This window comes from Ambystoma mexicanum, chromosome 10 (genome assembly GCF_040938575.1).
Source record: "Ambystoma mexicanum isolate Mex_15411 chromosome 10, UKY_AmexF1_1, whole genome shotgun sequence".
Taxonomy (NCBI): Eukaryota; Metazoa; Chordata; class Amphibia; order Caudata; family Ambystomatidae; genus Ambystoma; species Ambystoma mexicanum.
The window spans coordinates 1,198,947,411-1,198,970,681 of record NC_090932.1 but is presented as its reverse complement, the minus strand read 5'-3'; the positions used below and the strand labels follow the sequence as shown (position 1 = coordinate 1,198,970,681).

The 23,271-nt window shown below is 46.2% G+C and overlaps 1 protein-coding gene across 10 annotated transcripts in view; it reads right to left on the bottom strand.

Moving 5' to 3' along the window:
- TAOK3 (TAO kinase 3) overlaps nucleotides 1-23,271 on the bottom strand; it is a 2,703,337-nt gene that overhangs the window by 1,573,743 nt on the left and 1,106,323 nt on the right. For all 10 annotated transcript variants that reach the window (XM_069619192.1, XM_069619190.1, XM_069619185.1 and 7 more), the window contains one exon: nucleotides 19,920-20,013. In XM_069619192.1, the coding sequence (XP_069475293.1) occupies nucleotides 19,920-20,013 (94 nt within the window). The remainder of the gene's footprint in view (nucleotides 1-19,919; nucleotides 20,014-23,271) is intronic.

Below are 23,271 nucleotides of genomic sequence, written 5' to 3'. Positions count from 1 at the left end.
ATAGTTTGCTAGTTCGCACTAGCATTGGAAAGGAGAGGGGCCCTCAGGGTCCACTCATGCGTAAAAATGGATGGATGCGCTAGGGGCCACCAGTAAGGGTTTCAATTACTCATTGACACCCAGCGCACTCTGGACCAAACTTGGCCAGTCGAGTCCACGTCGGTTGCAGGTTTAAATGCACCAATCTCGCGGTTCTGCGGCTTTCAGAAACAAAGTTACACCATTGATTCCCCAATGGGACAGTGGGGATTTCTCCGCTCCTGGTGGATTGATCAAGCCAGTTCTGCAGTAGCAGGCTTCAGGGCACTGAAGGGCACAGCTGCAATGAGTTTGCAAAGTTCATCACCACGGCTGGGTGACACAGTAACCGTGTGTACTCCTGTTCGGGCGCTCTCTCTTTACTCCAGACCAGGGAACGCCAAGTGTACGAAATTCGGTGTGAGAGTGCCGTGAACACAGAGCTTGCTGAGTACCAAGTTTCAAGGGCCTCCTTGAAACGGCAGCGGTATCAGGGCAAAGGTCCTGTGCAAGCTGGTTGGCCCAGGGACACTTCCGAAAAGGCTTACTTGCAGGTTTTGATGAAGGTGCCGAGAATAGTTGGTCCCACTATTCCAATGTGTCGAAGCATCTTCGCAGACCTTCTAGGACGACCAGATGCAGAGGGGTCCAGCGGGACGACAGCGGCCTCAGGGTGCCAAACCGTCCAGCAGCTCAGCAGCAGTACATCGACTTGGCTTCTGAGTTTCAGGATACTTTGATCCAATCCTTCGTTCAGCGAGAACTCCAGAGAATGACCTGGTATGGGTGTTTGGAGCCTTCTCTTATCCAAAATCTCCTTCGCACCAAAACGAAGAGGACCCAATGGGAGATCTACTCACATACAGGCATACCATACGTGGACCAATCATGGACCACAGTGGTCCCGGGCATTCACAGCACACCAGACTCTCTGGCACCCAGGATGTGTATTGGAACCAGACAGTCCAGCTGTAACGCTCACCTGACTCCCACGGAGGCGCTGGCCTGGTTCGCGCTGCTGTGACCTCTTCTAAGGTGATGCGCAGGGTTCGGAAGACGGACTGGACCGGGCCCCCAAATCTGGCATGTCTGGCTCGCAGAAGTATCCTTCTGTAGGCGAAAATAGGGGATTAACTGTCTGCGGGGTAATGCAATCGGCCTCCCACTTTCCCCTCTCACCCTCCTTGAAACCCTTCTGTGATTTCTCGTAGCGTCTCAGCTTAGGGTCTGGAAGGACGAGCTCTCCATCCTGCTTCTGATGCAGGGGCGCGTTGGTATCCAGTTACTTCACTGGATTTTCGGATTGGTGAGAACCAAACTTGCTTGGCTTCCAGGTAAGTTTTTTGATAAGAGGTTCCCCTTGTGTCCATGCATTAATGTACTAATGCTAGTGTCTTTTTCCCCATAGGGGCCGGGGTACGGAATGCCAGGGAACAGGCACCGACCCGAGATGAGAGGTGAAATCCTTGTAGAAATCAGGTAAGTCTTTAATGAGCGTTTTTTGATAATGTCTTTTCATTCGCTCATTAACGCTGATGTCTCTTTTTCCCCTTAGGGGCCGGGGTCTGGAAATGCCAGGATGTGGCGCGGACCCAAAATGAAGAGGGAATGAATCAACAGGTAAGTCTTAACATGGAGATTTAGCTTTCCTTATTCCCTTCTCTCTCTCACCTTTTGTTCTGGTCTTTTTCTCCCTAGGCGCTGGGGCGTGACTGCGAATCCGGATGATCGTTGCTGAACATGGAGGCGCCCTGTAAAGGTGAGTGGAATGCGGCGCTGCAGCGATCGACGCGATGAGCTTTTAAATAAAAGGCTTCCTTTTCAGGATTGTCGGCGAGATGTCTCCGGGATGCGGATTTAGCAGGTAAGGACTTTTCCTTCTTCTGTTTTCTTCTTCTCTTCCTTTGCAGGTGATCCAGGATGCTGGCAGGCGTGGCAGAAGTCAGGATGCAGGAGCAGACACAGTGAGCGTCCAGCTGCTAGATGCAGAACAACGCGAAGCACGTGTGGCTGTTCGGGTGGGGTTTAAATAGCCTTGGAAGAAGTTCCAGGTATGTATCCTTCCTCCAATCAGGTATGTATCCTTCCCCGACCACGCCCGGATGGTAAATTAGTCCCACAGGTAAAGTAGTTCCTTTCAGGCCTCAAGGAGGCCGGGATCCTGCAGCATGCCATAGGCGCCAGGACACTGTCCAAAGGGCCCCTATATGGGGTTGCTGGGTCCTTCCTTGGGGACTGGATGTCCGCTTTCGGGGACACAGGGCTTGAACCGGGTCCCCGGGAGCGGGCATCATGACAGCACTCCCCTCCCAAGGCCCCTCCCAAGGTTGTTCCCTCTGGGGGTTTTGGTTTGTCTGGGAAGATTCGGTGGAATTTCCTGACTAATCGAGGTGCATGCACATGGTCGCTGGGTTCCCACGACCTCTCCTGAGGTCCGTACCCCTTCCAATCAATTATGTAGAACAGTTTTGACCTAAACATTTTTGAGTCTAAAAGGTTCTTCACTTCGAATTCGGGCTCCCCATCTATTAGAATAGGTTCTGGAGGTTTGAGGTGAGCCAAGGATTGAGGTTCGAGGGTGATGCCCAAACAAAGTATAACAAGGACTGTGGCCAGTTCCAGAGTGTACCGAATTATTATATGCGTATTCGGCTATCCAAAGAATGTCTTTCCAGTCGCTTTGAGATTGCTGTAACATACACCGTAAGTACTGCTCAAGGGTCTGATTTGTCCTCTCGGTCTGACCATCGGTCTGAGGGTGGTGACTGGTCGATAATCTTACGTCGATCTGCGCCATTTGACAACATTTGCGCCAGAAGTGGGAAATGAATTGGCTTCCCCGGTCAGAGATTAGTATAGATGGGAATCCATGTAGCCGAACAATATTTTCAAGGAATTCTTTGGCTAGGACAGAAGCTGAAGGTAAACCTTTCAAAGGAATAAAGTGGGCCATTTTGGAAAACAAATCCACAATTACCAGAATAGTATTGTACCCCGAACAAGGAGGCAGGTCCGTAATAAAATCCATTGATAGGGTGTGCCAGGGTGCTGGCGGTATGTCTAGAGGTTGAAGGAGACCGGCTGGTCTTTTCTTTTGACTTTTATTTTGGGCGCAAACACCACAGGACATCACAAAAGATTTAACATCTTTTCGCCAAGAGGCCCACCAAAATTGTCATTTCACCTTTTCCTCTGTCTTGGCAATACCGGGGTGTCCCTCTATTATTGTATCATGATAACCGGAAATAACTAGTTCGTGTAATTCCTTATGTGGCAGGAATAAGCGTCCTTGAAAATAAGGTAAACCATTATCTATGGTAAAGTATGATCCCTTTTGTATCCAATCCTGTAAGGTTGTAGGGCCCAGGAGTTGTTTCACTCTGGCTTTAATGTCTTCAAGCGTCTGTAACGAAGTCATGCCTAGAATTCTCTGTTCGGGAATTATTGGTACTGGTTCTGAGTTTGTATCAGATTCTCCCATTCCAATTCGGGATAAGGCGTCTGCTTTGCCATTCTTGCAGCCAGGTCGATAGGTAATCACGAAATCAAATTCAGCGAAAAACTAAGCCCATCGGAGCTGCCGTGATGACTGAGCCTTGGCGGTTTTCAAATACTGTAAATTCCGGTGATCAGTGATCACTGTGATGGTATGTCGAGCGCAAAGCAGATAATGCCACCAGGCTTTAAAAGCGGACTTAATGGCTAACAGTTCTTTGTCCGTGACTGCATAATTAACCTCGGGTGCCGAGAATTTTCTGGACCAAAATGCTACGGGATGCAGTTGGTTGGTTTCGGGATCTCTTTGGGACAGAACAGCTCCCATGGCTAGGCTGGATGCGTCAGTCTCGACGACATAAGGGAGATCTGGACGCGGGTGTTTCAATATAGGTGCGGAGGTAAACTTAGCTTTTAAATCCTGAAAGGCCTGCTCGGCTTCTTCAGACCATTCAAAACGTTTATTTTTCCTCAAGAGTGCAGTAATGGGTTGTACCACGCGTGAATTCCGGGATAAACCTGCGATAGAAATTGGCAAAGCCGAGCATGCTTTGAACCCCTTTTACAGAGCTAGGTGATGGCCATTTGAGGATGGCATCCACTTTTATTGAGTCCATTCGGACTCCTTTGGGTGTCAGGATGAAACCTAGAAACTCGACTTCTGTGGTATGGAAAACACATTTCTCCAATTTAGCAAATAGTTTGTGTTGGCACCGTTTTTCAAGTACTGCCCTGACGTGTTTTCTGTGATCAGATTCCAAAGATGAGTACACCAGAATGTCATCGATATATATGACAACACAAACATCGATGAGTTCCCAAAGGACATCATTCATGAAGTATTGGAAGGCAGCCGGCGCGTTACACAATCCGAAAGGCATCACCTGGTACTCGAATATTCCGTATTTAGTACGGAAGGCAGTTTTCCATTCGTCGCCTTCTTTAACTCGTACCAGATGATATGCCCCCCAGAGATCTAACTTGGTATATATGCAAGCGTCCTTCACCTGGTCAAGGAGTTCAGGGATCAGAGGCAGAGGATAACTGTTTTTAACCGTTATCTGGTTCAATGCGCGGTAATCGATACAAGTTCTAAGGTCGCCTTCTTTTTTGGGCACGAAGAACAAAGCCGAGGATGCCGGGGACTTTGACGGGCGAATAAAACCATTAGCTAGGTATTGATCCAAATATTGTCTCAAATGCAGATTCTCAGGTTCGGTAAGGGCATAAATCCTGCTACAAAGGGGGTTGTGCACTGGGCACCAGATCGATTTGGCAATCGTACGATCTGTGAGGAGGTAACGTGTTGGCCTGTTCCTTTTGGAAGACGTCCTGAAAGTCTTGGTATTCCGGAGGTAGTTGCATGGAGGCAGAGGTTACAGATGGTAGATTAATCTTCAGGTTTTCTGGGTAGCAGGTTTGTGTACAATCCGGGAAGGTTATTCTCTTAGCTCGCCAATCAATTCGAGGATTATGTGTCTCTAACCAAGGGATTCCAAGAATAACCTGAAACTGTGGAGCCTTGATTACATCAAACACAACACCCTCCCGATGGCCATCGGGACCAATAAGAGTCACCTCAGTAGTGGAATGTGTTACCGGTCCAGAGGCAATTTCAGTTCCATCGACTGTGGTGATGACATCTTTGCTGGTTTTAGGACGGAGGGGGAGGTTAATCCTAGAGACCAATTCACAATCCACATAGTTTCCAATAGCCCCACTATCGATATATGCCTTTATTGCATGCAACCGCTAAGGCTGTTCTGGATCTACGAGAACCATTGGCACAATGAAATGCGAGGTCTGAGAGTTAGTTTTCAAGCTCGGCAAGCGGACCCTTAACACTTGTCGGGCGGAGTCGTTTCCCGAAACAGAGTCTTCATGGTTTTTATCAGCGGCTCCTACCGCCTTTCGGGGCGGTTTTGCCAGGCGATCTCGTAGAAAGTGTCCAGAATTCCCACAATAAAGACATAATTTTAACTGCCGCCTCCTTTCACGTTCCTTTTGAGTTAAGGGTCCTTTAACCCCTCCAATTTGCATAGGCTCAGAGACATCAACTCCCTTGGGATTAGCATGGGTCTTGACCAACACCCGGGTCTCAAACCTGGAACGATCTGCTTTTCTGTTTTGAAGTCTGTGATCCAATTGGACCACTAAGTCTATATACTCTGTGCATTCTTGGGGCGGATTTACAACTTGGGCCAAGACATCTTTAAGTTCTCCGCGTAGGCCTCGATAAAACAACATGACTTTTATCCTCAGGCCATCCCGTTTCCACAATTAGTCTATTAAAGGTTGCAATATAGGATAGGAGGTCCTGATTGCCCTGTCGCAGGGATAGAATTTCGTCATCCAGAGCCTGCCCCCGAGAGTGTCGAGCAAATAACCTGTCCATGCTTGCTTGAAACCTTTGAAAATCACGGAGAATCGGGTCATCTTGAGTAACCAGTGGAACTGACCAATCGACAGGGCAGCCGCTGAGATATGACAATACAAAGGCTACCTTGGTCTGATCATTAGGGAAGGCCCCAGGTCTGCATAGGAAGTGCAAACGACACTGATTCATGAATACGGCGAATCGTTTGGGGTCCCCAGCAAAGCGTTCGGGTGGGGCCAGCGGCATGTTTCCAGGTAGAGTAATCTGCACAGGGTTACTGGAAACCACAGGAGCGGGGTTCCCTCCGGAACCGGGAAGAGAAGTTTGCCCAGCTTGACCTTGCAAAAGCTGTCTGGCCAGGTCATCAGTTCTTTCCTTTGATATTATTAATTCCCTTCTGAGGGCATTAGTCTCTTGACGAGCGGCATGTACTTCGGCCCGTAATTCCCCCAGTAATTGGGCCAACTGATCAGTCTCAGAACTTTCCATAGCGCCTGGGTGGGAATTTGTAGGAAGGCTTCGCGTTCTGTAACGCTCACCTGACTCCCACGGAGGCGCTGGCCTGGTTCGCGCTGCTGTGACCTCTTCTAAGGTGATGCGCAGGGTTCGGAAGACGGACTGGACCGGGCCCCCAAATCTGGCTTGTCTTGCTCGCAGAAGTATCCTTCTTAGGGTCTGGAAGGACGAGCTCTCCATCCTGCTTCTGATGCAGGGCGCGTTGGTATCCAGTTACTTCACTGGATTTTCGGATTGGTGAGAACCAAACTTGCTTGGCTTCCAGGTAAGTTTTTTGATAAGAGGTTCCCCTTGTGTCCATGCATTAATGTACTAATGCTAGTGTCTTTTTCCCCATAGGGGCCGGGGTACGGAATGCCGGGGAACAGGCACCAACCTGAGATGAGAGGTGAAATCCTTGTAGAAATCAGGTAAGTCTTTAATGAGCGTTTTTTGATAATGTCTTTTCATTCGCTCATTAACGCTGATGTCTCTTTTTCCCCTTAGGGGCCGGGGTCTGGAAATGCCAGGATGCGGCGCAGACCCGAAATGAAGAGGGAATGAATGAACAGGTAAGTCTTAACATGGAGATTTAGCTTTCCTTATTCCCTTCTCTCTCTCACCTTTTGTTCTGGTCTTTTTCTCCCTAGGCGCTGGGGCGTGACTGCGAATCCGGATGATCGCTGCTGAACATGGAGGCGCCCTGTAAAGGTGAGTGGAATGCGGCGCTGCAGCGATCGACGCGATGAGCTTTTAAATAAAAGTCTTTCTTTTCAGGATTGTCGGCGAGATGTCTCCGGGATGCAGATTTAGCAGGTAAGGACTTTTCCTTCTTCTGTTTTCTTCTTCTCTTCCTTTGCAGGTGATCCAGGATGCTGGCAGGCGTGGCAGAAGTCAGGATGCAGGAGCAGACACGGTGAGCGTCCAGCTGCTAGATGCAGAACAACGCGAAGCACGTGTGGCTGTTCGGGTGGGGTTTAAATAGCGTTGGAAGAAGTTCGAGGTATGTATCCTTCCTCCAATCAGGTATGTATCCTTCCCCGACCACGCCCGGATGGTAAATTAGTCCCACAGGTAAAGTAGTTTTTTTCAGGCCTCAAGGAGGCCGGCATCCTGCAGCATGGTCTGCATCAGGTAAGTGCACCCAAGCACTTCCATAATGAGCCTGGCGCCTATGGCGCCAGGACTGATGTCTTTTATGAGCCTGGCACCATAGGCGCCAGGACACTGTCCAAAGGGCCCCTATATGGGGTTGCTGGGTCCTTCCTTGGGGACTGGATGTCCACTTTCGGGGACGCAGGGCTTGAACCGGCTCCCCAGGAGCGGGCATCATGACACCAGCCCACACCCTGGGAGCCCGCACACCAGGCATGCAGAAGCCCACGGAAGCTTGATGTTTCACAGAAAAATGCGTGCCCAAATAAGGACTGACCCGGGTCGGCTCGACCTGGCGAAGGAGAAGGGGCAAGATGGCCAAAGAACAGGACAAAGAACCTCGTGGCATGGCCATTTTGGAGCCAGGGCACCTATTTGTGCCAAACATGGTAACCGCAGTTTACCTGGCAGGAAAGGGTTAAAAATACAAAAGATAAGATGCCACGAGCCCTATCCAGGGCACACCTGCACTTCTCCTAAAAAATCCTTCTAGAGTATCTAGGGTCTTTAGAAATGACAGGAAGACCCAAGCGCACTATACTGTAAGGTATTTTGTGCACTTGCAAGATGTTGCAGAAAAGTTGCAACATTGACAAGGACTAAGGGAAACAAAGTCTCCCAGTACTGACTGTCTTTAAGGGCATGTCAGTTTCCCCATAATTAAGTGAGCGAAAAGCCCAGGGGAGTGCAGCAGACAGCTGTGGCTCCTCTGGTAAAGTCAGACTATGGTGTTTAAACAAGCAAAAAGTTGGGGCACACAACTGGAGGGAAAATTACACATGAAATCTTTCCTAACAGAATGCAATGGGGAGGCGGTGCTCGAGCGCCCGAGCAAGGTCGCTGGCCTTTGAGCTCCATGTTTGACGGGCTATGGTGCTTAAATTCCTCCCACTATGCATTATCTGATCCGGGAGCTAATGGGCACTGGTTGCACCTAAGAATTCTAAGAGGTGGCGGACTGCTTCATGGAGCTCTAGGAGGCTGGGTGCCTGCGCACATCAACATCCAGTACTCTTCTGCCCCATGTGGGATACAGGCCAGATCGACCACTACGCGCTGCTGTGCAAGCAATCTGGGGTCCCTGCATCGCTCGCTTTTATGTGCAGCGCTCGGCCTGAGGCCCCTCGCCCTCGCACCTGAACCCACTGGCAGGCTGAGCACGAGAGATCAACCCACTGCGACATGCTGCCTGTACCAGCCTCTGTGGCCCGCTGCACCCCCATGCTGGACAGCAGAGACTTGTGACCGCAGCACCAACAGATCAGGTGAGTGTGAGCGAGGGTGAGCAGGAGCCGCATGCAGTTCTGCGCCCGCCAAACATTTTGCCCACCCTGCTAACAGAGGCAGGCAGTGCGGAGACAACACTGGCACCCCACCTGGGCCCCCCGAGCAAGCCTTCAACATCAGGGGGGCACGCGCTGCAGATGCCCACCCATGACGCTGCAGTGTGGGGCATGGATGCCGTTCTACCATGAATTGAACACTGTCCTCTGATGCCTCACTGATCTACAGTTGGCGCGGTGCGCACCCTTTGTCGCGGGCCACAAGCACCTAAACATACTTTGAAGTACTACTGCTTTTGCATAAATCAAGGGTATGCATGATCAATGGACTGTGCAGCGTGATTGCGAGAATGCTGCTCCTATGCCGACATGCTTCTCTCCAAAGCAGAAGGCTGTGCTATTGTGCACAAGCCCCGGCACCCCTGACTGTTGCAGACCGCCACAACAGCAGCAAGGTGGCAGCCTGATGGAGTAGGAAGTACCAGACTGGTAGGGGGCGAGTGACTGGGGCTACTTTCCACTGTTCGGGAGGCAGACCAGCCGTCTCATATTGGACACTCCTTCCCTTTTTCCCCCTGGAGGCCCTAGCTATCCTCTGAGGCATCTCCCGAAAAAAGGCTTTCTCAACACCCTATACTGGAAAATCCGACCTGGATTTCAATTTGTGCTCTAATGTCTTATGGGATTCGGAAATCTGCTTCCTGCGTGACAACAGACCCACAAGCAAGACGTTGGAGTGATGGAGCTATTTGAAAACAAATAACCCATCCTTTTCTCAGTTGATCGCACCCTACTGAAGCTCAACGGCACCGACTGGCTGAGATACCATGCGATACACTTGGTTATCAATGCACACACCACCATGGAGTAAAGAGTGAGGAAACCCTCGGCATGCGAAAGTGAACTTGTGAGGGATCCCACAGAATACCCTAGAATTAAGACGTTCTATACCTTTAGCATGCATAACAATTATAAAAGAAACATGACCCTTGCTGACATTTGGAGGGACGACGTGGGTATTGAGTCGAATGTGGGGGATGTCTGATTTTTTCAGCATCATTCCACACACTTCATGCAATCTGGGAAACAGAGAGATGCAGTTTAAAATCATCCATAGGTACCAATATACCCCGTCCAGGCTGAATAGCATGGGTATTGCTTTGACTGTTGAATGCTGGCGTGGATGTGGTAGCTTGGGGACACTGGGACACATGCTATGACTCTGCCCAAAACTGATAGATTTTTGGAGCGAAGTCTATAAACAACTCTGGGGCATTCAAGGAATCACTATAGGTGTGGTCCCCGTACCCATGCTATTTGAGATAGGTAATGAGGTTTGGCACTCTGATTCTATGGCATGCAGACTGGCACATGTAGCCTTCTTCACAGCAAAAAAAAAGGCCATTATGATAGAATGGAATGGGCCCAATCCGCCAACTCAGCAGAAATGGCGCACACTGCTGTTCAAAGTTTGCACATCCAAACGTGCATTCTTCCGCAGACCTGTGGGCCCCGCCCGTGCAGCCAAATTCTGTGCACTCGCTTGCATGTTTATCTGAACTGGTAACCCCTGAAGGCAGAACTGTCTATGCTCCTTTTAACTCTGAGACTATGCTACTGTTTTTGACAAATGTTTTGGTTGGGGAAGGGTGGTGGAGAGTTACAAGGATAGGGGTTTGGGGTGGGGAGTTGGGTGGTGATTGTGATATTAGTTTTGTATTAATGTGTGTTGTTGCCAACGCCTCAAACTATGCTGAGAAAGCTGTTAGTGTGACATCAGGCATGCTCTCCCAGTTTGGGGGGTTGCTCTGGCTTGATATGCTTTGCTTTGTTTGTTTTGATTTAAATGCAACAAAAAGATTTAATTAAAAACTTAAAACGCAATTGGGAATTCGGTATACTCAAATTAACAGTTTCTACCTGCAACTCTGACACTGGACCTTGCATCCGCCTTGACCTCCATTTCCTTTGCCTTACTGAAACTTGGATTCCTCCTCACAACACTACTGTCCCTGCTTCCTTATCCACCTCTTCTTCCTCCTTCTCTCATATCCCCCGTGCTACTGGCCGTGGCAGTGGTATTGGCCTCCTCTTTCACCCCAAATACCTTTCCCCTTTCTCCTCTCTATCTCTTCCTTCTTTTCCCTCATTTGAGTTTCTTTACAAATCCTTCTCTCCTCACCCAATCTCCTTTCTAATTATATATCAACCCCCTGGCCCTCTCTCTTCCTTCTATGATGACCTCGACCACCTCCTTTCTCTCATCTCTCCCTCGCCTCTAACTGTTCTCGGTGACTTTAATCTCCACATCCCTTCTCCCCCCCACTCCTCTCCCCTTTCACCCATCCTTGACTGCTACCTCCTTTCTCCTTTTCCTTCCTCCCCTACTCACTCCTCTGGCTCCACTCTTGACCTTATCTTCAACTCTCCCTACCCCTCCTCTTCAGTCTCTACACTTCCTATCTCGCCGATCATGCTTTACTCTCCTTCTCCCTTACTCCCCTTCCTTCTTCCCCTAAGCCTTCCCCTTCCATCTTCTCACGACGTGACCTCCATAGGTTTGATCCCTCCCTCTTTCTCGAAACTTGCTCTTCCTCTCTCCCCCCTCTCCAAATTTCTCTTCTCTATCGGCCAACGTCGCACTTTCCACTCTCTCCTCTTCTTTCTCCTCACTCGATCTACTCGACCGCCTTTCAATATTCTGTCCAACCCGGACACCCTCTCAACCATGGCTCTCTCCTGAACTCCTCTCCATGCAACGTCTCCTTCGACATCTTGAGACACTCTGGCTCAAATCTCCTTTGCGATCCAACCAAACCTCCTACTTCTCTTACCACTCCCTTTATGACTCCTGCCTCTCCTCTGCTAAACGCTCCTACTACTCTAACCTTCTTCAAACCCAGGCCTCCCACCCACGCCACATCTTCCAAACTCTCACTCGTCTTCTCTCTCCCCCTACCCCTGATCCCTCTACCTCCTCCACCCTATCTCCCTCCGACTTTGTTAACTTCTTCTCCTCCAAGATTCTTTCCCTTCGACAAAAAATCAATTCCTCTTCTTTCTCTCCCCTCTACCTTCTCCCACTTTACCTACATGACTGACTTCTCCCCTGTCTCCCCTTCTGACGTCTCCATCCTCCTCTCCAAAGCCCACCCCTCGTCTGCTCCAACTGACCCTTTCCCCCTCCCTTCTTATTCCTAAGATCTACCCTCTTCTTATTCCCTACCTAACTTCCTTCTTCAATACCTGCCTTTCCTCGGCCACCTTTCCCTCTGCTTTCAAGCAGGCCACTATCATTCCTATTCTGAAGAAACATTCCGCTTATCCCCTACTCGCCTCTAATTTCCGTCTTATCTCACTTCTCCCATTCCTCTCCAAACTTCTTGAGCGCCTCGCCTACTCGCAGTTCTCAACCTTTGTCTCTAATCTCTCTCTCCTTCCCCCTTCTCAATCTGGCTTCCGCCCTAAACACTCTCCTGAAACAGCCCTCACTTACATTCTTAACTCCCTCCTCTCCGCTCGACACTCTAAGCAATACTGTCCTCCTTCTTCTTGATCTCTCAGCTGCCTTCGTCACAGTCGATCACCCTCTTCTTCTCAAAACTCTCTTCCTTCGGATTCACAGGCTCCGTACTCAACTGGCTATCCTCTTACCTCTCCTCGCGCTCTTTCTTTGTTTCCTGGGGAGGTCGCTCCTCTCCATCCCAGCCTCTAGAATACAGAGTACCCCAAGGCTCGGTGCTCGGCCCTTTCCTATTCTCACTCTACACCTCCCTCCTTGCCCCTGTCATCTCCTCATTTGGCATCTCTCACCACTTCTATGCTGACGACACGCAGCTCTTTCTTTCCTTCTCTTCCTTCGCTCCTGATCTCCACCTTAAACTCTCGTCCTGTCTTACTGCCATTAAAGACTGGATGTCTTCTCGCTTTCTTTCCCTTAACTCTGACAAAACTGAGGTACTTTTCTTCCCCTCCAACTCCCTTCCGCCTCCCTCTCCTCATCCTTTCATTCACTTTCCTCCCTCTAACCTTACTTTCTCCACCCATGCTCGCAACCTACGCATTTACTTCGACTTGTCTCACTTTTTCCCCCATCATATCTCTCTCACCTCTCGTGCCTGTCGCTTCCACCTCTATAACATTCGTAAAGTCTGCCCCTCTCTTACTTTCCATGCCACTAAACTTTTAATCTCCTCCCTAATCTTCTCTCACCTCTTCTACTGCTCCTCCTTACTCTTTACACTTCACATCTCTCCCCCCTCATATTTATCTACCATTCGGCCATTTGTACTCTGTCTCCTCACCTCCCGCGATTCCATCTCTGCCTCCCTATCCTCCCTTGGCTGGCTTCCCTTTCACTCCCAACTTAAATTTCATTTTCTCTGCTTAGTCTTCAAATCTCTCCATAATCTTGCTACCCCTTATCTCTCTTCCCTTCTCTCTTTCTACACTCCCTCTTGCCCTCTTCGCTCTGCTGACCACTTCCTCCGAACAGTTCCTCCTTCTCCTTGTGCCTCCTCCCGTTTCTGCTCTTTCCAACTCCTAGCTCCCCTTCACTGGAACTCCTTACCGCTCTCAATCCGCTCTATCCCTACCTTTTCCTCATTCCGCACCTCCCTTAAATCTCTCCTTCTCCATTCCCCGCCATGATTCCCCTCCCTCTCCCTTCCCCTCCTTTCTCCCCTTATCAGCTCACTCCTCTCACCCTCCACTCCATCCTCTTCCCTACCCCTCCATCTCCCTCCTCCTTCTCCTCCTCCTCCTCCCATTCCTCCCTCCTCCTCCCAGTTCTTCTCCTACACTCCCTTCCCGTCTGTCTAATTGTTCCACATACTGCTTTGTTGATCTGATTCAAAATTGTATCTTGCTTCTATTGTTACTGTTATTTCTGTTATTGTTAAATGTATCCTGTTAAAATGTGCAGCGCTTTGGTGTAAAGCGCTATATAAACCTAATAAATACAAATACAAAATGACAAAGTGGAGCCACAAGATTTTAACTTTCTTTAAAAATATTAACAGGAACTCAGGGCCTTATTTCATGTTGTAAGGTATTGAGGGCTTTCAGAGATATGCCTTGATGGAAAGGCTAGGAAAGATGAGTTTAGTCGGGATACATAGTGATGCTAAATGGGTAGCTCCATGGACTAGGGCCAGGTCCTTTTCAAGTTCTGTTTAGTATGAATAATTAATGCACAAATCACTCCATCTGTGATACCCGATCACGGTCAGATCGTACGCACTCAGGTTTAGCACTTCCGCGTTTGGCTAGAGGGAGCATGATGAAAGAGGCTCTTAGCCCCACATTTGGCAGTGTTGCCCTCTCTTGAAACCATTTTGGTGAGTGGTTCTTGATAAGATCAGTAAGATGATCGGTAAAGACCTTTGATGGGATCTCTGGTGGTTCTTTTGGGTTGGCCATTCAACAATGTTTATTCTCAGTTCTCACCTACTAATCACTTGATCACTTCCTTGCCTCTTATTGCTAAATTGGTTAATGGTATGTGTTTGTGGGGGCAAGGGGGAGAAGAGGTACCTTTGCTGTATATTTGGACTAATGCTCTGGCATGTCAGGGCACTGGGAAGACTTACTGAGAACATTCAAAGCATAGATTCACATTCCCATAGGACTTGCCAAACAAGCATTGCAACTCCTTAGCCCATTACAAGGGAAGGAAATGTCTCATGTAATGTATTTGGCCACCTGGGATGTGGTGCGTATATTTCTCTATTTTTTTTTTTTTTTTTTTTATTTGCATTTAATCAAAAAGATTTTTACAAAAACAGTCTTTTTAAAATTCTTTTCATGAACAGTTTTTAAGTAGACGACTTGACACACCGCTCTCCATTTCTTTCTTTCTTTCAAAAGTCACAAGTCGTTCTGTGGGCGGGTTTTGCCCTGTCATCATCCGACTGGACTGACCTCGTTTAGCCTGTCAAGTAGTTTTCCAGGTATGCCTTTTTTAAAGCAATGTCCAGTAGTTTTGCGGCAGCCCTCGACCATCTGGCGGAATCGCCAGAAATGAGCCGACACCAGCCCACCTCTTCAGTTAATGTCGATGAATGGGATAATAGCGGTGTCAAGTACGTCTCTCTTTCTAAAAACATCGCTGGACAAGACGTCAGAAGGTGTCTGACAGTTTCCAATTGGTCAGGAATTTCACATAGTCGGCATGAGGCTGTAAGGGATTTTGATCTAATATATAAAATTTCCCTTGTATGAAGAGTGTTTAGCCGAGCTCGCATGAACATTTTTCTTAAAGCTTTTTCCGGAAATTTTTCACAGTATTTCAGTGGAATTTTTGGTTTATTGTGGCCAGGTGGAAGGTCTTTCAACAGTTTATATGACGAAATGTTTTCGTTTGTCCAGATCCAATCTTGCTGCAATAGTTTTTCTTTTACTCTGCTTGGGTTAACAATCAAGAGTTCTTCCGTGCAGGTTATCTCTTCCAATTTATCTTTTCGTTTCTTGACCCAGGCAGTTAGAGGCTTACACCCACCTCTTTAAATTTCATCTGCTACCACTCGAAAAATTGGGAGAGGGCATTTGGGCATACAATTTTTCTGAAAAGTTGAAGAGCACCATGCTCCACTGATGCTGCAAGGCCGAGGTCTCTACGAATCGCCGCTATCGGTGCTGATTTTGGGAGACCCAATACCGACTTCCATATAAAGCCTTCCAGTCTTTGCCATAATTCTCTATTTGTTTCTCTATGTACAGGTGGATGGCACATAAGGGGATTGGGTAATAGGAACGGTGCACAGCGTTCATGGTCAGAACTTCTGGATTTATGTTTAATTTTTTTACACTTCTAGAAATGGTACATTGGATATCTGATGAGGTACATTTCAAGTTAAAAACATTTGTTTGAGAAAGAAATGCAGAGACTGAAAGCACTATTGTTCAGCAAAGCATTCCCCAATTAGTGACCAACCACAGGCCATATCTTTCCTATTTTTAATCAATAGGTTTTCACTTAAATGTCATTTCTAATGCTAAAGGTTTAATTTACTAAGGCCTTAACCGACTGTCTTCCACAGCCTTTTCAAAGTATTCAGAACATGTTTCCAAGTCCTTGAACACACTATCAGGTGATCATCCCTCTACCCCTTTTTTCTCTAGATGCTATGAGGTATTTCATATACCTATGGCACAAAATAAATCATCTATAAAAATAAACATCAGCAGAGCCTGAGGATTACATTTTTTAATGTCCAGTATCCAACTTTCCTTTTGCCAATATTATTTTGGATATTGAAGTCAGACAATGAACCTCCTCCACAAAAACCAATCATGGCTACGGTCTTTAATGAGAAGAAAATCTATCTTTACCGATGCTATGGAGGGTCTCTGACTAATCAACAGGGTTCAACCATAACTTCAAATCCTCTTTGAATAGTCAGCAGCATATAAGAGGGATGAGCATGAGCCCCTGCAGTACGGAATGGCAAAGTGGGCAGGAGTTGCAGGTTGGACACTCCAATGGTTGTTTAATCGGAGCTACCAGATCATAACCGGCTCCTCTTATCATTGAGACAGATCACCTGCAACAACTATAAAAGCTTCTCTTTGACATTACTTTTCAACATTTATTTGTGACCGCGGGCTGTGGTGATAACTCAATCCCAACTGCAGTTTCAGATGTATGCTGCTTTCCTCTGAGTCTAGAGAACCCCAATTATCCGGCACAGCATCCCAGATTACAACAGGCACAAGAGGAGGGTCCATCAGCCTGCTGCTATAGAGCCTAACAAGCGACTGGAACACATTCCTTTGCCTCAACAAAGGGAGCAACTCCAAAACATTCACAGAAGAAAACAAATGTGGGGGTCTGGTTTAAAAAATACCTCTCCTCATCCCAAACTGCAACAGTCATAACAAAATCAATTTTCAAATTATGTTATTGTGAAGGGAACTCCCACTCTTAGAATCAAAATAAGGGATTGCATTAATCGGGGATCTAGCCTACTCTGCCGGACTACTACAATGTAGTTTAAATTGGGACCTGTGACGAATCAAAGGAATTTGTCCCTTCTCCTCAAGGGGGAACCATCCCCTTTGGGACTAGAGAGGTGAGCCCAATCCGTGATAGCCGCCGTAGGGGACAGGGTAAAGAATGCCCAAATAACAATCTCATACCACCTCCCACTACCTCCAAGTGCTCCATGATTATTGGCTACATAGGGGGTTGAACAACGTAACCATGCACAGGGCCATCTTTAACGTGCATAGGTTAGTTTCTGACCTCTACTTCCTACTGCCTTCTGAGGAAGATTAGGACTAATGGCATCGTCACTTGACTATAGGGGAGGAATGTAAATACCACTGGATGCAGGCAACAAGGAAGAGAAGCAGCTGGCATGTGAGAAAGGCCGGCCTGCATAACCATTCACAGGAGGGAGCCCCTCCCTCACAGGAAGAAGGAAGAAGCATGTCTGTAACGTGGTGGGTGGAGACTCAAAGAAGCCCATGGAACTCTGCCGCTTGCAGACCAGCAGAGAGCCTGGTATCGCCACAGCTGAAGGATCTGAGCTCCCACTTGGAGCAACAAGGCCTGGCCATCCAGAAACTGGGCTACCAAAATAATAGACGCAACCGCGCACATCACAGCCATGTCTGAACCGCTGAGCCACACTGACCAGAAACGTCAAAGCCACAGAGATACACTGTTGCTGGAAAAGAGGTAGGCAACATTGTACTGAGAGGAGGCAGATAGAGACATAGAAAAACAGAAAACGGGCTACAAATCTGTGTGCCCCAGAAGGGTGTGGAAGGGCTGAGCGGGCCTGCGGGCCACACAGCGCTGGACATTAGAATACCCCAGAAGGGCTTGAGCAAAGCAAGTTAGCGAGAAGGCCCGTAGCAAAAGCAGGGTTAACCATACAAGTGATCTAGGAAGAGTCAAGCGAATCAAGCTACTAAAAAGGGCTGAGCAGGCCGTAATTCACCTTGGGTTGAGAAACCCCTTACCCCACAACGGGCTGAACGAAAGGACGTGCAAAATAGGGTTGACCAAGGCCTACCCGAGACTAAGAAGGTGAAACATTGAGACAAGACCGAAAGTGGATTGTTTCTTTTGTAATTGCCAATCTGTACAGATCCGGAAGAGATGCCTAGGAGACGGAATAAAGTAAGACGGTCCAGAATATGTGTCAAGGACATTGTCTTGACCTAAAAGAAAGCTAAGCAACATTTTGTCTATTTTCAAACTTATGGACATGTGATTCAGAAGTGGAGAAGATCATGAGAACTCTTTGGTGAGGTTCAGAAAACAGGCCTCCACTAAATTACTACCAGGGGAAAGTAACCCTATCCTAACCTCAAATTTAGGTTCTCATTACTTTCTTTCCGAAGTGATAGGATAGTTGGTAGGTTAGAATGATTTGGACAGAGGACAGTTTTTTCTATTTATAAGACATCCTGACCAGCACCCGTTTTTGTTTTGTGTTGGGACCCCTTGACAAACATAGGATTAGAGGTTTTCTTAAATTTTTCAATAAAGATCATCATTGAACCATGTCCTCTTGTCCGTCTCCTATGTCTGATTTACCACAGACCGCAAAGGAAGAAATACAGAAACTCCAAAGATTCAAAAGCATTCTATATCTAAACATGAGAAAGGTATATCTCATCACCAAAATTATAGATGAACTGCAAATGGCTGCCAGTGGAACCATTCAATTACAATAAGAGTCTTGGGGTCAACATATTCTGTCTCTACCCGTCAAGTTATATCACAAAAAAAAGACAGAACAACTTTGTTAGAAGGTTATTCCTGCTTTTAAAGTCCCTATATTTAATTATAAGTCCCTATAAAGAGAATCTTGCTGTCCCTCACTGTCTTTTTTGTGCCATTGGAACAACAAATAAAAAGTCAATACAATCTGACCCAGGTACAAAGATTTCCATAGTAGAGGATATTGACAACCACTTAACAACCCGCATGCAAATTCCTTCTTCATAACCATCTTTCAGAACCACCAAACAACGCTCAGTCTGACATCAAACATAAAATAAATTCAAACAGGCAAAACCATAAAGGCAAGAGGTCCCTTTTTTTTAACAATTTTAATCTCCACGAGAGCCTTATCAAGCCACCCCATTTTGAAGTCAGCCTTGAAAAACAACCTTTACAAAGAAGCCTTCAACACCCACATTTTTGCAGCTGCATCCTTCAATACAACCCTTCCAAGAAGGCCTCTCCAATTGCTTATCACATCTGTCGAAACTGAACACTGAAGCCTTCCCAACTTTAAGTCCATCACCTCCTCCGAAGAGAGGGATGCCCATAGTGTCCAGATTACCAGAAGACAATCAGTGCAGGCAATGAGCATGAAGTGGCACACTGACGCTAAAAAAAACATTTAAATAAATACATAAACAATAGGGTTTGGAAATATTTCACTCACGTTACGAAAATTGCCTGCATGTGTTCAATACAGAGGCCTGCTATGAAGTTACACCATAGTCTAACTGGCAGAGAGATTATCGTCTGATTACAACACAAGGAAAAACAACATGCTTTATTAAACTGGTTTACATATTTTAATATTTTGTAATGTGTCTGTGTGAAACCAACACAAATGATCTGCCACCTATTTCCATTAATGTGGTATAGTACGTATGTGGCAATGGAAGACCTACAGAAGGTGTTTAAGCTTTGATTCAACATAGGCACCTCTCAGCCGACTGAGTTCTCCAAGAGCTGTCGGTTCAAAGCCTTTCTTTCCTGCAGGAATTAATCCTGCATCTAGGATTGCTTATCCAGATACAAAAATCACAAACGGTGTCTGCACATTCCTCCCAAGAGACCAATTAAATAGGTCTTGAAGCCTGACTCCACACATGGCCATGCAGAGTACAACCACCAATCCAGAGCGGCTGCAGTGCAGGAGCAAAGATTAATGTAATATGAGCAGCCGATGTGTTTACCATTATAAATTGAAACTTAAGAGAATAACTGCTCATTACAGTAGAACTGCTACTTACAGAAGCAGGTTGCATGTTTTTTTGTTAGTCAGAAGCAACAGTAACTGTATTATCAGCATACAGCTCATGAAGGAATAAGTGAATGGAGGTCCAGGAAGTCAACTTACCAATCATTTGACTGTAGTGTAGGGGATTCGTTCTGGGCTATATGGTATAAGGCACTCATTGCATTCATATTGAAGAGAGGAGGCTTGCGCTCAGCTGGAAATAGAGAAAGGGAGAGTTTTAGACTACAGCTTAATGAGGGTGGCGAGGGGAAAGAAGGAAGGAGAGAGAATGGATTAGGCATGAGAGAATATGCTGAATCAATCACTCCTTTCAGTTGTCATGACACATAAGCCAATTAATGTAATCTCCTAGGTCGCCACAGGGCAACGTTTCAGTGAAGCCAGGGGAGAGGGGACTAACAGGCTGGCTGTGCAGACAATATGATGAGATATTCCTGTGGCAAATGAGACACGCCATTGCTAACTATACACCTGAGTGAAGGTGGATAAAAAATAATCATATTTTAAAATAAATGGATAAGTGATGCCATGGTCCTCGGACTTTATATCAACACATTTAAGAGGTACTCAAGAAACAACCGTAAAAAAAAATTCTCCTTGGAGTCAGTAATAGAGAATAATGTGGCGTTAGCAAACTACTCTTCCATGTCACTTCAAAGAAAAATTTCTATTTGTGGTCCATTACTTCAAGGTATGTACTTTTTATTTGGGATGGTCCTCTCACACCCTCTTTCCCCATCACTACCATCCCCGTCCCAACCCCTCCCCTCCTTTTTATGCCTTAACCCACAACTAGCTATGAATAATTCTAAGTAATTCAAAGTAATTACCACAAAGTAAATTAATGCGAAATTATTTACTTTGTTAAAACAACGGGATGCTCTTGCCTAGATCTTTACAGCCAGGCTTTGCCATTTCACAAATCCACTAAAGTTCTGATGGTTTTTATGTTCAAATAAAAAGCGTCCCAGACAATTTGACGATTGGTGTAGCATGGGGAGCCACTAAGCTGACCTAACGTGTAGGGCAGAGCGGGACAACTAACCTGTATGCGGATATGGGAATCACTCAGACTCTAATTTGTGATGCTCACAGTTGCACAATGACTACTGCTCTGAAGGACTACAGGGATGGGTAGTTGTTTCTAAACTTCCACTCAGCCCCACACTATTACTAAACTAGCCGTAATCTAAATTATAAAGGCGAAACAGGAACATGAATGAAACCATAGTACTGTGGTACCAAAATCAAAGATATGTCGAATCAAGTTTCCCGGAAAATATGAGACTTTAAATAAACTAAAAATACTAACATACTGTTAAAACACCAACAGCCTACCACTGTAAATAAATACACATGATATATAGACCTAGATAAAAGGAGCACTCTGGGTTTGAAGACGGGTATTTATGCAATTCTCTAAATATATAATCCCCAACACCATGAACCCAGGGGAGAACCAAAGTAAGACAGACCCACCAGAGGGGAAAAAGGAAGTTCATGGGAATAGAACCATAGAATCAATCAATGGAATAAACTGCGCACTGTGAGGGAGCTAAATATGGGGACAGATCAGGTCAAGGAATCATAGAGATATATTCAATCAATCTTTAATAAACACATATACAATTGCCATACAATTAAAAACAGCTTCAGATCAACAATAAACAATATTTTCTGCGAGATGAAAAGGGTTGTACCTTAGTCCAGCCCAACATTTCTTTATAGAGAACAAACAGCAACCTGTGCTTGTCTCCAATCTGACCAAAATAGTCTGTTGATCTGCGTGACTTTGGTGTCCTACATAACTCTTTAAGCCTCACTAACTAACTCTTACATATATACAGAGATTAGTTATAATATATCCCCCTGGCTAAATACAATTTGGGGTTCAATTGAGGCTCTTTACTGTCTACGGAATTTATGCACTTTTGAACTAGGTTAGGCACATTGCACTTTTGCTTACATCCTAGGATGTTTAGTAAAATAATATGCACTTTAAATAGATATGTTTAGTATCAATGATATGTTTTTAAGCTGTTTTTAATTGTATGGCAATTGTATATGTGTTTATTAAAGATTGATTGAATATATCTCTATGATTCCTTGACCTGATCTGTCCCCATATTTAGCTCCCTCACAGTGCGCAGTTTATTCCATTGATTGATTCTATGGTTCTATTCCCATGAACTTCCTTTTTCCCCTCTGGTGGGTCTGTCTTACTGCAATTCTCTAAATAGCAAAGTTCAAGTTCAAATGTATGTTTCTTAAAAAGGTATGGTGTGAGTTTTACTTGTCATAGGGACCTTTACAACTAGGGCACGGGGACAAACGCTATGGAATACCTTTAAATCTTTTTCTGGCTGCTTAACAGCGTCGACCTGGAATTCTGTTTTCAGCAGGGTACAGTTGGCGTTGAGACAGTTGAGTTAGTTCAACGGGAGGTAAATACTGTGCACTTCAAAAAATGACCTTGGGTTGTGGCTCGAAGGAAAACTTGTTAACAGTTGATGTGTAGTGCCTCGAAGTGTGATGGCTTGGGATTTGTCTCGATGCATTGATTCGACCTTAGCAGTGAGCCAGTTTAACTGGTTCACTGATCCAGAGCAGTTGGAAAAAGGTGATCGGATCAAAGGCCCAGGAGAACAGGCAGATGAAGTTGAATTCACCTCTTCAAGCGGATCAAAATGGTTCTAAAAGCTTGTAATGTCAGAGAAAGCTCAGTTGGGTCTTTCAGTGGCTCACAAATGACTCCATAGTGGTTCAGTCGGCTTGAAAACCATTCTGAACTGGTAGCAGAGTCAAAGTCTGCTCCTTTTGAACCTGGATTACTGTAGGACCCTGTCCAAGGTCTCAGAGAGAAGGTAAGTCCTTCTACCCTTCTAATCCAGGGGTTTGCCAGAAACACTTGAAGGTGCATCACTTACAGTTGGTTGAGGCTGGGTATCAGTGTTTCAGCAGCAGGCAGGCTTTCCAGCAGTCATTTTCTAAATGATATTTCCAGACAAAAAGCAGGCAGTATTTATTTATTTATATGCAAGAAAGAACAAACTGTTTTGATTGGAAAAAATGTGTATTAGATAAGATATCAGTTGTGACGGGAAGCAGTGATCGTCTTATAATGGTGTGAGTTTGAGTGACAATCTGACCAGTTTGTGGAGGGGAGTAAATAGAACACACAATAATGGCCTATTGTGATTCTTCCCCTGCTCCCTCAAGGGAGAGTGCTGAATCTCCCCCAATTCAATCTACAGACCAGCTTTCGAACACTAATTTGTCCTCAAAACTATTAGAAACATTCCTCCAATGTTTTTGCGAAAGTTAACAAAAAGGGTCTACTGTTCCCATAAACACCTTGATACTGCGACGAAGAGAAGCACCAGAGACTAAAGTTGACTGCTGGTGGGAGCAGGTTGCTCCTGTCTGTGAAACAGACGGGTGGAGGGGAAGA